The sequence below is a fragment of the Neovison vison genome, chromosome 3 (assembly GCF_020171115.1).
Source record: "Neovison vison isolate M4711 chromosome 3, ASM_NN_V1, whole genome shotgun sequence".
Classification (NCBI taxonomy): domain Eukaryota; kingdom Metazoa; phylum Chordata; class Mammalia; order Carnivora; family Mustelidae; genus Neogale; species Neogale vison.
In genome coordinates, this window is record NC_058093.1 from 62,694,644 (window position 1) to 62,709,934 (window position 15,291).

The 15,291-nt window shown below is 39.4% G+C and overlaps 1 protein-coding gene across 3 annotated transcripts in view; it reads left to right on the forward strand.

The window, feature by feature from the left end:
* CSRNP3 (cysteine and serine rich nuclear protein 3) overlaps nucleotides 1-15,291 on the forward strand; it is a 208,670-nt gene that overhangs the window by 181,348 nt on the left and 12,031 nt on the right. For all 3 annotated transcript variants that reach the window (XM_044242248.1, XM_044242249.1, XM_044242250.1), the window contains one exon: nucleotides 962-1,221. In XM_044242248.1, the coding sequence (XP_044098183.1) occupies nucleotides 962-1,221 (260 nt within the window). The remainder of the gene's footprint in view (nucleotides 1-961; nucleotides 1,222-15,291) is intronic.

Sequence of the window (15,291 nt, forward strand, 5' to 3'; positions counted from 1 at the left end):
GCCTTCCAACTCCAAAAAGCTCATGTTTATAATGTGTGTCTCTCTTTTCCTCACTACAGTGTGTATATCAGATTTCCATGATGTTCAAGGCATCTTAGTGTCCCTGTAACTAATAATAAAGGTTCTGATATATTTCATGATCATCTTCAATTGTCTTAGTGTATATACTCGTAATAAAATCTCACTGTCTGCAATGCTATTTAAGTGTGGTTCTTATCAAATGAAAGCTTGGTTAGATTTAGGTTGTAAAAATGTCTTAATAGGGCCACTGAGCCTTTTTTGTGAGTTTGTATTCCTTTTTTAACTTTTCTAAAATTTGAAAATAGACACTTTTCTATGCCAAGTGCCCTCGATATAAAAATAAGATCCAGAACATAAGAGTCTGTAGTGCATCTTTTCTGATTAGAGTGTGATGCAACTCATATGAAAACCATGAAACCAAAACTTAAGATGTTAAGGGAAATAAAATTAAATTCTGCCACTGATTCATAGACTACTGGCAACTTTCCTGAAAGTTTGCTTAGATAGCCATTATAGAAGACTTAGAAGTCTACTCCACTACAGCTAGAAAAAAAAAATTTTTTTAGAAGATTTTATTTATTTATTTGACACAGAGACAGAGATCACAAGTAGGCAGAGAGGCAGGCAGAGCGAGAGGGGGAAACAGGCTCCCTGCTGAGCAGAGAGCCCGATGCAGGGCTTGATCCCAGGACCCTGAGACTATGACCTGAGCTGAAGGCAGAGGCTCGACCCACTGAGCTACCCAGGCACCCCTAGCTAGTAGAAAACTTAAGAAAGGAAATAGAAATCAGTGCCTGCTCTCAGATATAACATTTTTAATGTCTCCTAGGCAAAAAGGTTGACCATAGATTCAATATCATCAAATGGTACTTTCTAATTCTCCACCTCATCTGAAAAATGCTGCCCTGGGTGTTCACTGAATTGTTCCTTTCTCTTTCAGCTTCCTCCATCCTCAAAAGAGAGAAGCGGCTAAGGACTAAGAATGTGCATTTTAGTTGTGTCACCGTGTACTACTTCACCAGGAGGCAAGGCTTCACGAGCGTGCCCAGTCAAGGGGGCAGCACCTTGGGCATGTCCAGCCGTCATAACAGTGTGCGCCAGTACACTCTTGGTGAATTTGCAAGAGAACAAGAGAGGCTCCACCGGGAGATGCTGAGAGAACACCTCAGGGAGGAAAAGCTGAACTCTTTAAAACTAAAGGTAAAAAAAAAAAAAAAAAAATTATTATTATTATTTTTCTGCAAACCTCATATCCTAACCTTAATTTGGTTGAATTAACCATTTTCATACTTGTATTCATAGTCCAAACTGGATATTTAACACAACAGACCACCTGCTGAGGCTTTCTTTTTCTTTTAAGCAAAGATAGCAAAGTATCTTCACTGAAAGCAATGTGGAAAACCTGACACCATTTGTTTATTCATTCCATAAATATTAGTTGTTAAGTACTATCACATTGCAGACCCTATGCTTGGGCTGGGCTAACTGGAATCAAAAATAGATGTGGATGTGGTCCCTTCTCTCCTAGAACTTTCTAAGTAGTAGGAAAGAAAAATATCCATCATGTAGACAAAATCAAATCATAGCTTCATTAAGTGCTATAAAGGAGAGTTGCGAGGGGTTATGAAAGTATGTAACCGAGAATTGGTATGGTCCAGAGGTCAAGGCCGGTTTCTTTAAGGAAGCGACAACTGAACTGAAATCTGAGCAACTAACTAGGCCAAAGGGTTGGCCAGAGGGGCTCGGGCAGCTGCAAGAGCCAGACTGCCTTGTGCTGTAGCAAGCACAGTGAGCACACAAAGTCTAGGGGTGCTGGAACAGGCCAGAAAGAAGAGGTTATTCATAAAGTAGATTATCCATGAAGGAGGCAGGACGGGGCTTTGTAGACCATGTTAAGGCATTTTTTTTCCCTCTTCATCCTCAAAGCATCAAAAGTCATCCAAGAGTTTTGAGCTTGGGGTCTGAGTAGTAGAATCACATGATCGGGTTCATGCTATGATGTGAGGATAATTTGGGGGTAAGGGCTGCCATGCCGGTGAGAGACATACAAGGTCAGACCAGTTAAGAAGCTATCACAGCAGTCCAGGAGAGAGATGATGGGAAGTTAGACAGACCTGTGGCAGGGGAGATGAAGAGAAATGGACAGAAGGAGAAGTGTAGGAAGTAAAATTGAATAGTTCCTGATGACAGGCTGGATTTGAAAGGAAAGGAAGGGTCTGGTTAAGAATGAGTCCTAAGAGGAGTCAAGATGGTGGAGAAGCAGCAGGCTGAGACTACTTCAGCTAGCAGGAGATCAGCTAGATAGCTTATCTAAAGATTGCAAATACCTGCAAATCCATCGGCAGATTGAAGAGAAGAACAGCAATTCTAGAATCAGAAAAACAACCACTTTCTGAAAGGTAGGACTGGCAGAGAAGTGAATCCAAAGCGACGGATAGGTAGACCCCAGGGGGAGGGGCCGAATGCCGGCAAGCGGTGGAACAACGGAGCACAAAATCAGGACTTTTAAAAGTCTGTTCCGCTGAGGACATTGCTCCAGAGGCTAAACCAGGGCAAAGCCCATGCGGGGTCAGCATGGCTTCAGGTTCCGCAGGGTCACAGAAGGATTGGGGGTGTCTGAGTGTCGCAGAGCTTGCGGGTATTGGAACGGGAAAGCCAGCTACAGAGTCAGTAAGCTCACAGCTCGGTGTTACCTTGAACCGGCCGCAGGCTCGGTGAGCTCGGAGCGGGGCCAGAGGTCAGTCAGACAGGAGTTACTGGGCGCTGTTCTCTGAGGGCGCACTGAGGAGTGGGGCCCCAGGCTCTCGGCTCCTCCAGGCCAGAGACCAGGAGGCCGCCATTTGTATTCCCGTCCTCCGGAACTCTACGGAAAGCGCTCAGGGAACAAAAGCTCCAGAAAGCAAACCCCAGCGGATTACTCAGCCCGGCCCCTGGTAAGGGCGGTGCAATTCCGCCTGGGGCAAAGACACCTGAGAATCACTACAACAGGCCCCTCCTCAGAAGATCAACAAGAAATCCAGCTAAGACCAAGTTCACCTACCAAGGAGTGCAGTTTCAATACCAAGGAGAGCACCAGAATTCCAGAAGAGGAGAAAGCAAAGCACGGAACTCATGGCTTTCTCCCTGTGATTTTTTAGTCTTGCAGTTAATTTAATTCTTTTGTTTTTCATTTTTTTTCTCTTCTTCTGCTAAAAAAATTTTTTTTAACTTTTACCCTCTTCTTTTTTAACGTTTTTTAACTAGTTTATCTAATATATATATATTTTCTTTTTTATACTTTTCTTTATTCGTTTTCTTTTTTTAATTCTTTTCTTTTCTTTTTTTTTTTTCTTTTTCTTTCTTTCTTTTTGAACCTCTTTTTATCCCCTTTCTACCCCCTCACAATTTGGGATCTCTTCTGATTTGGTTAAAGCATATTTTCCTGGGGTTGTTGCCACCCTTTTAGTATTCTACTTGCACCTTCATATACTCTTAGCTGGACAAAATGACAAGGCAGAAAAATTCACCACAAAAAAAAGAACAAGAAGCAGTACCGAAGGCTAGGGACCTAATCAATACAAACATTGGTAATATGTCAGATCTAGAGTTCTGAATGACAATTCTCAAGGTTCTAGCCGGGCTCTAAAAAGGCATGGAAGATATTAGAGAAACCCTCTCGGGAGATATAAAAGCCCTTTCTGGAGAAATAAAAGAACTAAAATCTAACCAAGTTGAAATCAAAAAAGCTATTAATGAGGTGCAATCAAAAATGGAGGCTCTCACTGCTAGGATAAATGAGGCAGAAGAAAGACTTAGCAATATAGAAGACCAAATGACAGAGAATAAAGAAGCTGAGCAAAAGAGGGACAAACAGGTACTGGACCACGAGGGGAGAATTCGAGAGATAAGTGACACCATAAGACGAAACAACATTAGAATAATTGTGATTCCAGAAGAAGAAGAGAGAGGGGAGCAGAAGGTATACTGGAGAAAATTATTGGGGAGAATTTCCCCAATATGGCAAAGGGAACAAGCGCCAAAATTCAGGAGGTTCAGAGAACGCCTCTCAAAATCAATAAGAATAGGCCCACACCCCGTCACCTAATAGTAAAATTTACAAGCCTTAGTGACAAAGAGAAAATCCTGAAAGCAGCCCGGGAAAAGAAGTCTGTAACATACAATGGTAAAAATATTAGATTGGCAGCTGACTTATCCACAGAGACCTGGCAGGCCAGAAAGAGCTGGCCTCTTTCTGCTCTGATATATTCAGAGCACTAAACGAGAAAAACATGCAGCCAAGAATCCTATATCCAGCTAGGCTATCATTGAAAATAGAAGGAGAGATTAAAAGCTTCCAGGACAAACAAAAACTGAAAGAATTTGCAAACACCAAACCAGCTCTACAGGAAATATTGAAAGGGGTCCTCTAAGCAAAGAGAGAGCCTACAAGTGGTAGATCAGAAAGGAACAGAGACAATATACAGTAACAGTCACCTTACAGGCAATACAATGGCACTAAATTCATATCTCTCAATAGTTACCCTGAATGTTATTGGGCTAAATGCCCCAATCAAAAGACACAGGGTATCAGAATGGATAAAAAAACAAAACCCATCTATATGTTGCCTCCAAGAAACTCATTTTAAGCCCGAAGACACCTCCAGATTTAAAGTGAGGGGGTGGAAAAGAATTTACCATGCTAATGGACATCAGAAGAGAGCAGGAGTGGCAATCCTTATATCAGATCAATTAGATTTTAAGCCAAAGACTATAATAAGAGATGAGGAAGGACACTATATCATACTCAAAGGGTCTGTCCAACAAGAAGACCTAACAATTTTAAATATCTATGCCCCCAACGTGGGAGCAGCCAACTATATAAACCAATTAATAACAATATCCAAGCAACACATCAACAATAATACAATAATAGTAGGGGACTTTAACACTCCCCTCACTGAAATGGACAGATCATCCAAGCAAAAGATCAACAAGGAAATAAAGGCCTTAAACGACACACTGGACCAGATGGACATTACAGATATATTCAGAACATTTCATCCCAAAGCAACAGAATACACATTCTTCTCTAGTACACATGGTACATTCCCCAGAATAGATCACATCCTTGGTCCTAAATCAGGACTTACTGGTATCAAAAGATTGGGATCATTCCCTGCATATTTTCAGACCACAATGCTCTGAAGCTAGAACTCAACCACAAGAGGAAGTTTGGAAAGAACCCAAATACATGGAGACTAAACAGCATCCTTCTAAAGAATGAATGGGTCAACCGGGAAATTAAAGAAGAATTGAAAAAAATCATGGAAACAAATGATAATGAAAATACAACGGTTCAAAATCTGTGGGACACAACAAAGGCAGTCCTGAGAGGAAAATATATAGCGGTACAAGCCTTTCTCAAGAAACAAGAAAGGTCTCAGGTACACAACCTAACCCTACACCTAAAGGAGCTGGAGAGGGGTGGGAGGTTGGGGTACCAGGTGGTGGGTATTATAGAGGGCACAGCTTGCATGGAGCACTGGGTGTGGTGAAAAAATAATGAATACTGTTTTTCTGAAAATAAATAAATTGAGGAAAAAAAAAAAATAAAGGAACTGGAGAAAGAACAAGAAAGAAACCCTAAGCCCAGCAGGAGAAGAGAAATCATAATGATCAGAGCAGAAATCAATAAAATAGAAACCAAAAAAACAATAGAACAAATCAACGAAACTAGGAGCTGGTTCTTTGAAAGAATTAATAAAATTGGTAAACCCCTGGCCAGACTTATCAAAAAGAAAAGAGAAAAGACCCAAATAAATAAAATCATGAATGAAAGAGGAGAGATCACAACTAACACCAAAGAAATACAAACTATTATAAGAACATACTATGAGCAACTCTACGCCAACAAATTTGACAATTTGGAAGAAATGGATGCATTCCTAGAAACATATAAATACCACAACTGAACCAGGAAGAAATAGAAAGCCTGAACAGACCCATAACCAGTAAGGAGATTGAAGCAGTCATTAAAAATCTCCAAACAAACAAAAGCCCAGGGCCAGACAGCTTCCCGGGGGAATTCTACCAAACATTTAAATAACTAATTCCTATTCTCCTGAAACTGTTCCAAAAAATAGAAATGGAAGGAAAACTTCCAAACTCATTTGATGAGGCCAGCATCACCTTGATCCAAAAACCAGACAAGGATCCCATCAAAAAAGAGAGCTATAGACCAATATTCTTGATGAACACAGATGCGAAAATTCTCACCAAAATACTAGCCAATAGGATTCAAGAGTACATTAAAAGGATTATTCACCACGACCAAGTGGGATTTATTCCAGGACTGCAAGGTTGGTTCAACATCCGCAAATCAGTCAATGTGATACAACACATCAATAAAAGAAAGAACAAGAACCATATGATACTCTCAGTAGATCCTGAAAAAGCATTTGACAAAGTACAGCATCCCTTCCTGATCAAAACTTTTCAAAGTGTAGGGATAGAGGGCACATACCTCAATATTATCAAAGCCATCTATGAAAAACGCACCGCAAATATCATTCTCAATGGAGAAAAACTGAAAGCTTTTCCACTAAGGTCAGGAACACGGCAGGGATGTCCATTATCACCACTGCTATTCAACATAGTACTAGAAGTCCTAGCCTCAGCAATCAGACAACAAAAGAAAATTAAAGGCATCCAAATCGGCAAAGAAGAAGTCAAATTATCACTCTTCGCAGATGATATGATACTATATGTGGAAAACCCAAAAGACTCCATTCCAAAACTGCTAGAACTTGTACAGGAATTCAGTAAAGTGTCAGGATATAAAATCAATGCACAGAAATCAGTTGCATTTCTCTACACCAACAACAAGACAGAAGAAAGAGAAATTAAGGAGTCAATCCCATTTACAATTGCACCCCAAACCATAAGATACCTAGGAATAAACCTAAGCAAAGAGGTTAAGAATCTATACTCAGAAAACTATAACGTACTCATGAAAGAAATTGAGGAAGACACAAAGAAATGGAAAAATGTTCCATGCTTCTGGATTGGAAGAATAAATATTGTGAAAATGTCTATGCTACCTAAAGCAATCTACACATTTAATGCAATTCCTATCAAAGTACCATCCATCTTTTTCAAAGAAATGGAACAAATAATTCTAAAATTTACATGGAACCAGAAAAGACCTCGAATAGCCAAAGGGATATTGAAAAAGAAAGCCAAAGTTGGTGGCATCACAATTCTGGACTTCAAGCTCTATTACAAAGCTGTCATCATCAAGACAGCATGGTACTGGCACAAAAACAGACACATAGATCAATGGAACAGAATAGAGAGCCCAGAAATAGACCCTCAACTCTATGGTCAACTAATCTTTGACAAAGCAGGAAAGAATGTCCAATGGAAAAAAGACAGCCTCTTTAATAAATGGTCTTGGGAAAATTGGACAGCCACGTGCAGAAAAATGAAATTGGACCATTTCCTTACACCGCATACAAAATTAGACTCAAAATGGATGAAGGACCTCAATGTGAGAAAGGAATCCATCAAAATCCTTGAGGAGAACACAGGCAGCAACCTCTTCGACCTCAGCTGCAGCAACATCTTCCTAGGAACATCGCCAAAGGCAAGGGAAGCAAGGGCAAAAATGAACTATTGGGATTTCATCAAGATCAAAAGCTTTTGCACAGCAAAGGAAACAGTTAACAAAACCAAAAGACAACTGACAGAATGGGAGAAGATATTTGCAAATGACATATCAGATAAAGGACTAGTGTCCAAAATCTATAAAGAACTTAACAAACTCAACACCCAAAGAACAAATAATCCAATCAAGAAATGGGCAGAGGACATGAACAGACATTTCTGCAAAGAAGACACCCAGATGGCCAACAGACACATGAAAAAGTGCTCCATATCACTCGGCATCAGGGAAATACAAATCAAAACCACAATGAGATATCACCTCACACCAGTCAGAATGGCTAAAATCAATAAGTCAGGAAATGACAGATGCTGGCGAGGATGCGGAGAAAGGGGAACCCTCCTACACTGTTGGTGGGAATGCAAGCTGGTGCAACCACTCTGGAAAACAGCATGGAGATTCCTCAAAATGTTGAAAATAGAATTGCCCTATGACCCAGCAATTGCTCTACTGGGTATTTACCCTAAAGATACAAGCGTAGTGATCCGAAGGGGCACGTGCACCCGAATGTTTATAGCAGCAATGTCCACAATAGCCAAACTATGGAAAGAATCTAGATGTCCATCAACAGATGAATGGATAAAGAAGATGTGGTGTATATACACAATGGAATACTATGCAGTCATCAAAAGAAATGAAATCTTGCCATTTGCAACAACATGGATGAAACTAGAGCGTATCATGCTTAGCGAAATAAGTCAAGCGGAGAAAGACAACTATCATATGATCTCCCTGAAATGAGAAAGTGGTGATGAAACATGGGGGCTTAGATGGGTAGGAGAAGAATAAATGAAACAAGATGGGAATGGGAGGGAGACAAACCATAAGTGACTCTTAATCTCACAAAACAAACTGAGGATTGCTGGGGGGAGGGGAGTTGGGAGAAGGGGGGTGGGGTTATGGACATTGGGGAGGGTATGTGCTTTGGTGAGTGCTGTGAAGTGTGTAAACCTGGCGATTCACAGACTTGTACCCCTGGGGATAAAAATATATGTTTATAAAAAATTAAAAATTAAAAAAAAAAAAAGAATGAGTCCTAAATTTCTGGCTTACAAAACTGAACAGGTTGTGGGTAATAGTGCTTTTCTCTTTGAGGAGGATATGGCAAGGAACCCAGGAAGAGGAGTGGGTTAGGGCTGGGACTGGAAGGGAAGGGATAGCTAATGAGATTATTTTTGGACATCACTGATTGGGAGAGGATTTTGACTTACTAAAGAGATGTGGAGGAGGTGCCAGGCCACTTTAGAGATTAAGTGGAGAGAAACACAGCTCAGAAAACATCTTTCATCCAGCAAAGACTATCTTTAAATATGTACTGATCCATCGACTTCTCAATATATAGGAAACGCTCTCTCATCATTAGCTAATGACAAAGGAAATGTTTTTTAGGTTGTCCATGATACTGAACATAGGGAGCCTCTTATTAAATAGCTGAAGCACCAATAAGCTTGTGTTACCTGTAACTTCAGTTCCCCGTACAAAGTCAAGCAGCGGAATTGTGCTGTGTGTTTTAAAGTACCTTATTTTTATGTATTTTGCAATTTATCTATTTGCCTTTTCCCCTACTATGTAAGAAGGCAGTTGCTTAAATTAAGCTGGGAACAACCTAGCCTAGAACATGTCTCATATTTCCTTTGGTGATATTTTTGGCAAATTTCGTTGGAAGTCTCCTAAGATTTTTTTTGGTAGCAATCCACTATTATTGTTGTGTTTCATGATTGCTTTGCCTATCGCTTGATTTAATAATAATTTTTAGATTTGCTTCTGAAATCCACCCTCTGCCTTTCTAACCCACTGTAAAACAATTCTTTGCCCACTCCAAGAACAGAGTCACGCTCCAAACTCAATATTGGCAAAACAATAGTAAGGGCTGCCATTCATTAAGTGATTTTTATTTGCCAGGCATTCTGTAAACTTTATTTAATTTAATCTTAACAAAGACCCAGTGGGATAGGTAAATTATGAGACCATGTGTGCTGAAGAAAAAGCAGCACAGTGATGTTAAACACTGACTCACTCCATAGAAAACTGATTTTATTATCCTGTTACTTCCTATTCTAAAATTAATTGATTATCCCTCCTGGGCATTGGGAAGGACAATCTCTGTATCACTCTGTACAATAGGGAGTCGTACCTTTCTGGAGTTTGGTACTGTGTGCAGTGGTTTTTAACAGCTGGGAGACTATAATTCTACTGAGAACCAGAAGATTTATTGTGGTGAACTTTGAGGCACATTATACATGTGATGAACGTTAGGAACAGCCACACACCTCCAGGAACCTTCTATAGGAGGCAGTCATATATTCTGATACTGTAATTTTTATTCAACTACTTTTATGCTTTTTCTTTAATAAGCTGAAGAAGAAAAGAAGAAGCAGAAAAAAATGCATTCTCCTATTGATTCATCCTTTTTTTTTTTTTTATTGTGCTTCATGTTGGAAGTTGGAGAGGCAGTCATTCAAGTGGGTGTCATGGCTTGGTTTGTCACTGATAAGTGACAACATGCAACTTTCCCTTTTGGTGAAGATATAAATAGAAGACATTTGGATATCATTGCTCCTTTCAAATGAATACCAAGCAAAAACATAATGGGATTCTAAGGTGATCTGATCTTAGCCTCTCTGTACTGGAAATATTTAGAAACTCAGAAATATGTCACATGAACCTAATTAAAGAATCATAGTAATGTGGACCAGTTTGCTAAAAAAAAAAATCTGAGAAGACTGAATGAAGGAACAGTTGTATATTTTAATTATAATTCCTCTAGTATCTTAACTTTTATGATTTTTAAAATATCATTGGCTATACTTGTCTAAGGTTTAGCTATCCAAAAATCTGAAATTAGCTATCCAAAAACATTAGCTATCCAAAAATAATCACTCAGATACTTGAAATTTCACTTTTAATGTAACATTTGTCTTGAAATATTAATATCTCTGGAGTAAGTAATAAAATAAATGTAGTTAGATTGATTCCATGATTTTGACTGGGGCCAGAGGAGGGTCACTGGCACAGAAAGGAGTCAAAAGAGGAAAACAAGGAGTGTTACAAACTTCATTTTGGCTTTGACTGGAGGAGGTCCTCTGTGAGTGGTAGTGAACTATCTATTGAGTACGAAGAGAGAAGGTGGCATCTGTCAAGACACTTTCAAAATTCCTCCCCATGGATATCATATACAACACCACAGGAAACTCATTGGACATGGAACTTAGTAGTTTCCTTTTTCCTAGAAGTTTCTCTTTCCAGTGCAGCTCCAAGTCATTTCAGGGTATTTCTCTAGGTTCCAAATAGAGAACTTGCTTATGCAATGACACCCTTTTTGATGGGGCCTTCCTTGTGAAAGATTAGTAAACAGAAACATACACTACCCTCTTCCTGATGTTCCCTTATGATAAATATTTTGAAAACAAAAAAGTATAGGAATTTAGTTTCTCATTGTAAAATTGCTTCTTATTGAGTAATCTGCCTCTTAATCAAATTATGAGTTAGACACATTGGAAAGTAGTACATACAATTAGATGTGTAGAAGAAGTTTAATTCTATTTGGGGATTCAGGTGTCTTTTTTGTTGGTAGAGTTGGTGTTCCAAACTTTGTCAAAAAAGAACAATCAATAGAGAAAGCTAAATGAATAAAATGCTTGTTCCTAGAAGAAATAGCTAGCTTTAGATTTCTGAATTACAGAGAATAGTCCGTTTTCCCTGTCAAGCCCATTCAAACATGTCATACTCTTCACAGTAATCAAGGCAGTCATCTTAATACTATACTCTTTTCCAAATTAAGTGCTTAGATTTCATCATCTGCACCACATTGTTGAACAATTACGTTAGGCTTTATTCCCATTTCACATATATCTGTAAAACGCATTAGGCAGCCATTTATGTTCAAAAGAACCTTGGCATTTCAGTTGCCTCTGGGTTATATCTCACTGGCTTCTACTACCTTGTTCTAGGAAATTTAATTTAGCTTTCACAGCTTTGACGGGCTCTCCATCTCAACGTTTTTTCAACCTTGATTGTTCTTTTTATTCTTTCTGAGATCAAGGGTCTGTCTCCACTCTGGCACCATTTACAATTACTTCCCAGAGTTATATAGTTTTCCCAATTTTTCAGTCATGAATGTGTTTCTTGAGTAATGCTTGGTTGTTTGCTCTCTGTCCTCTTAAAACAAGAGTTGCCAGGTCGTAACTCTTCCTTTAATGATCAACCTTTTAAAAAATCTCTATCTAAATTTTCTTCACCTGAAGTCTTATGTTTATGGTCATGCTTTATTCACTTAGTGACTCACCCATGGGACGTAAGTCTCCACCCTCATCTCCTGCCCTGTTCCTTATATCCTTTCAACAGTCTTGTGATTTACTAACCTCTAGGTGACTATCCCAAATACTCTAAAAATATAAAGGATTGAGCATTTGTGAGAGATGGTTGACACAGGCTGTTATCTCAAATCTATAGTTTCCAAACTTTGGGAATGTGTCTTTTAACTATTTTGTCGCACTATATTTCTTTATTAGATGGGTCAGAGTCTGGGGGTCATGGTATTTTTTTAACCCCATTTATCCCTACAGAACTTTTCTGTTAGACTCTGGAGAGATTGCTCAAAAACATGGTGAGTGCAAGTGCTTCTGGAAAGTATCCCTAAATGGAGTCCTGCTCCAAAGCCAAATGAAAAAAAAATTTTTTTTAAAGATTTTATTTATTTATTTGACAGAGAGTTCACAAGTAGGCAGAGAGGCAGGCAGAGAGAGAGAGGAAAGCAGGCTCCCCATGCGGGGCTCGATCCCAGGACCCTGAGATCAAGACCAGAGGCTCAACCAACTGAGCCACACAGGCACCCCCCCAATGAAAAATTTTGATATTTGCCAAATACTTGTCATGACATCTGCACAACCCATTTTGACAAGCATAGAAAAAAGACACCTAACTGCAGTGATGGAGACTAAGAGACCGTGCTTTAGCCCCAGGGCAAATGCAATACAGTTAAGAATATGTTCTTTCAAAATACTGCTGGTATTGTAATTGTAATGGAACAATTAAACAATGTATAACCAAACATTTACATTCTTCCTATGCAATATACTTTGATCCTCTGGTTTCAGAGAAGTTGATTGAACTGATTCTCCTGATTAAACTAGAGAGTGCATCAACTCATAAAAGTTGCTCACTAAGGTATATTGTGCATGTATCTTCTCAATGGTAGCTTGAAATCAGCCATGATGAAACTGTTTACATCATGGAACTTGACAAACACAACAGATTAGAACTCCCCCCCCCTTTTATTTTTCCAGAGACACCATTGTTAAATATTTACTGGCACATTGTTGGATTCATTTGGCTTAACAACCACCAATAAAAGAAGCAGTGCTGGTCTAAACTAGAGGGAGGATAACAGAATATATGATAGTTTGTATGTCTTATATGTTGATATTATCATCCTTTCTGGTGACTTTGGTGGTGGTACGCAAGCCACAGACACATTATAAATTCAGGTTGTTAAAATTCTTACAGGTTGACAAAACAAGCAAATCTGCCTGGTTCTTGGAGGGTATAATTAAATCGGTTCCAATTTGCCATCTGCAATTAACAACTAATGAACAGAGAGTGATACTATAAGATTTGACAGAATAGCAAAAGAATATGAATATTTTTCTTTATTTTGCCAGAGAATTAGTGACTAGATTGTCTATCCAACTCATAGCACAAAACCATGTCCAATACAAAGCCATTTACTGCACATCTTTAATGACCCAGAGCACATTGCTTTTTGAGAGAGCCAATTCTATTTAGCCAGCTCTAATTGTTAGAAATTTCTTCTTTACATTGACCAGAATGTTGCCATCTATTCCTAACTTTTAACCCTAATTCTGCCCTCTAGGCACACAGAATAAAACCTGCCCCTGTTCTCCAAACTCCCAAGTGTTTGAAAACAATGGTGATGGCTATACCAAAATTTGACAAGTGGGTTATGTGGGCTCCATATGTTTCTTTCTGTAGGATTAGACATCCTCAGTTCTTCCCATTAATCCTCCTAAGGCATGGTTTTCTGACATTTTTCGCTCCCATTACATTCCTCTGGATATAGTGGTGTTTATTGATGTCTACCTCAAAATGTGGTATCTGATCTGGACATTGTACTCCAGATTGGACCTTTCCAGTATATAGGAATGTGTTACATTATCGCCTCCCAGGTTGTGGATGCTCTATCCCTGAGTATACACTAAAGATACAGTAGCTTTTTGGAACTTGATCATTTTGTGTGTTCATATTAACTAAGTAAAAGTAGGTAAAAGAGCAACAACAAAAAGCAAGCAAGCAGAGGTACCTGGGTGGCTCAGTGGATTAGGCCTCTGCCTTCGGCTCTGGTCATGATCCCAGAGTCCTGGGATCGAGCCCTGTGTTGGGCTTTCTGCTTGGCAGGGAGCCTGCTTCCCTCTCTGTCTGCCTGCCTCTCTGCTTACTTAAAATTTCTCTCTCTGTCAAATAAATAAATAAAATCTTTAAAAAAAAGATAAAAGCAAGCAAACAAACAAAGTCCAGATAAATTGGGTCAGCATCATCACACACCTTAAATCTTTATACATCTCCAGGCAAGAATCCTGTTTAGTGCTGGACAGGACACACAGAGAGTGATCAATAAAATCTGTTCTTTAATTTGAATAAACTGGATCTTGTCATCCTCAGATATGATAGGCCCATCCCTTAGTCTTCATCCAAGATTAAAAATTGTAGTTAACAAGACAGGGTCAAATTCAGGGTGTCCTCTTAGAGCAGTGATCCTCAGGAGGAAAAGAGGACTTTCCCCTTCATCATCCAACCATGACCTCCGATGAGACTTGTTGGCGTATGTGCCGCACCCTGCTTCCCAGTCTCACCAGTGGTGAGAAAGAACTGAGCATTCCTGTTATTCCCTGTTATTAGAGACATTTTCAACTCTTCAAATAACTAAACATTCAAGTATCCAACCATACTTATTAATCAGTTTGCATTTTCCCCTTTTATGTCAAGAGCATGAAAAATTTTGCCTGAGAATCACAGGATTAGATCAGTGGTTTTCTAGGTATGTTCCATGATGTCAGGGCTCTATACCTTATTCCTGCTTTCGTCTATTGTATAGTTTGAGGTTCTGCATGGAGCTTAATTTGACAAATGGACATTCTCGCTTTAGTGAACTCAGACATAACTCCAGTAGTCACTGCTCTCTTTCTTCAAATGTACAGAGGCGATCTGTTTAAATAATTCTTGAGTATTACCTAGAATTAGTTTTTCTTTTTAAACAATTCACTCCCATTTTTTTAAACTTTTTTTAAAGATTTTATTTATTTATTTGACAGAGAGTGAGAGAGGGAACACAAGCAGGGGGAGTGAGAGAGGGAGAAGCATGCTTCCTGCTGAGCAGGGAGCCTGACATGGGGCCTGATCCCAGGACTCTGGAATCATGACCTGAGCTGAAGGCAGACGCCCAACCGCCCAACCGACTAAGCCACCCAGGTGTCCCATTCACTCCCATTTTGATCAGCTTTTGACTCCTTTCCCCACAGGACTTCATACCTATTAGACTGACCAACCATAGC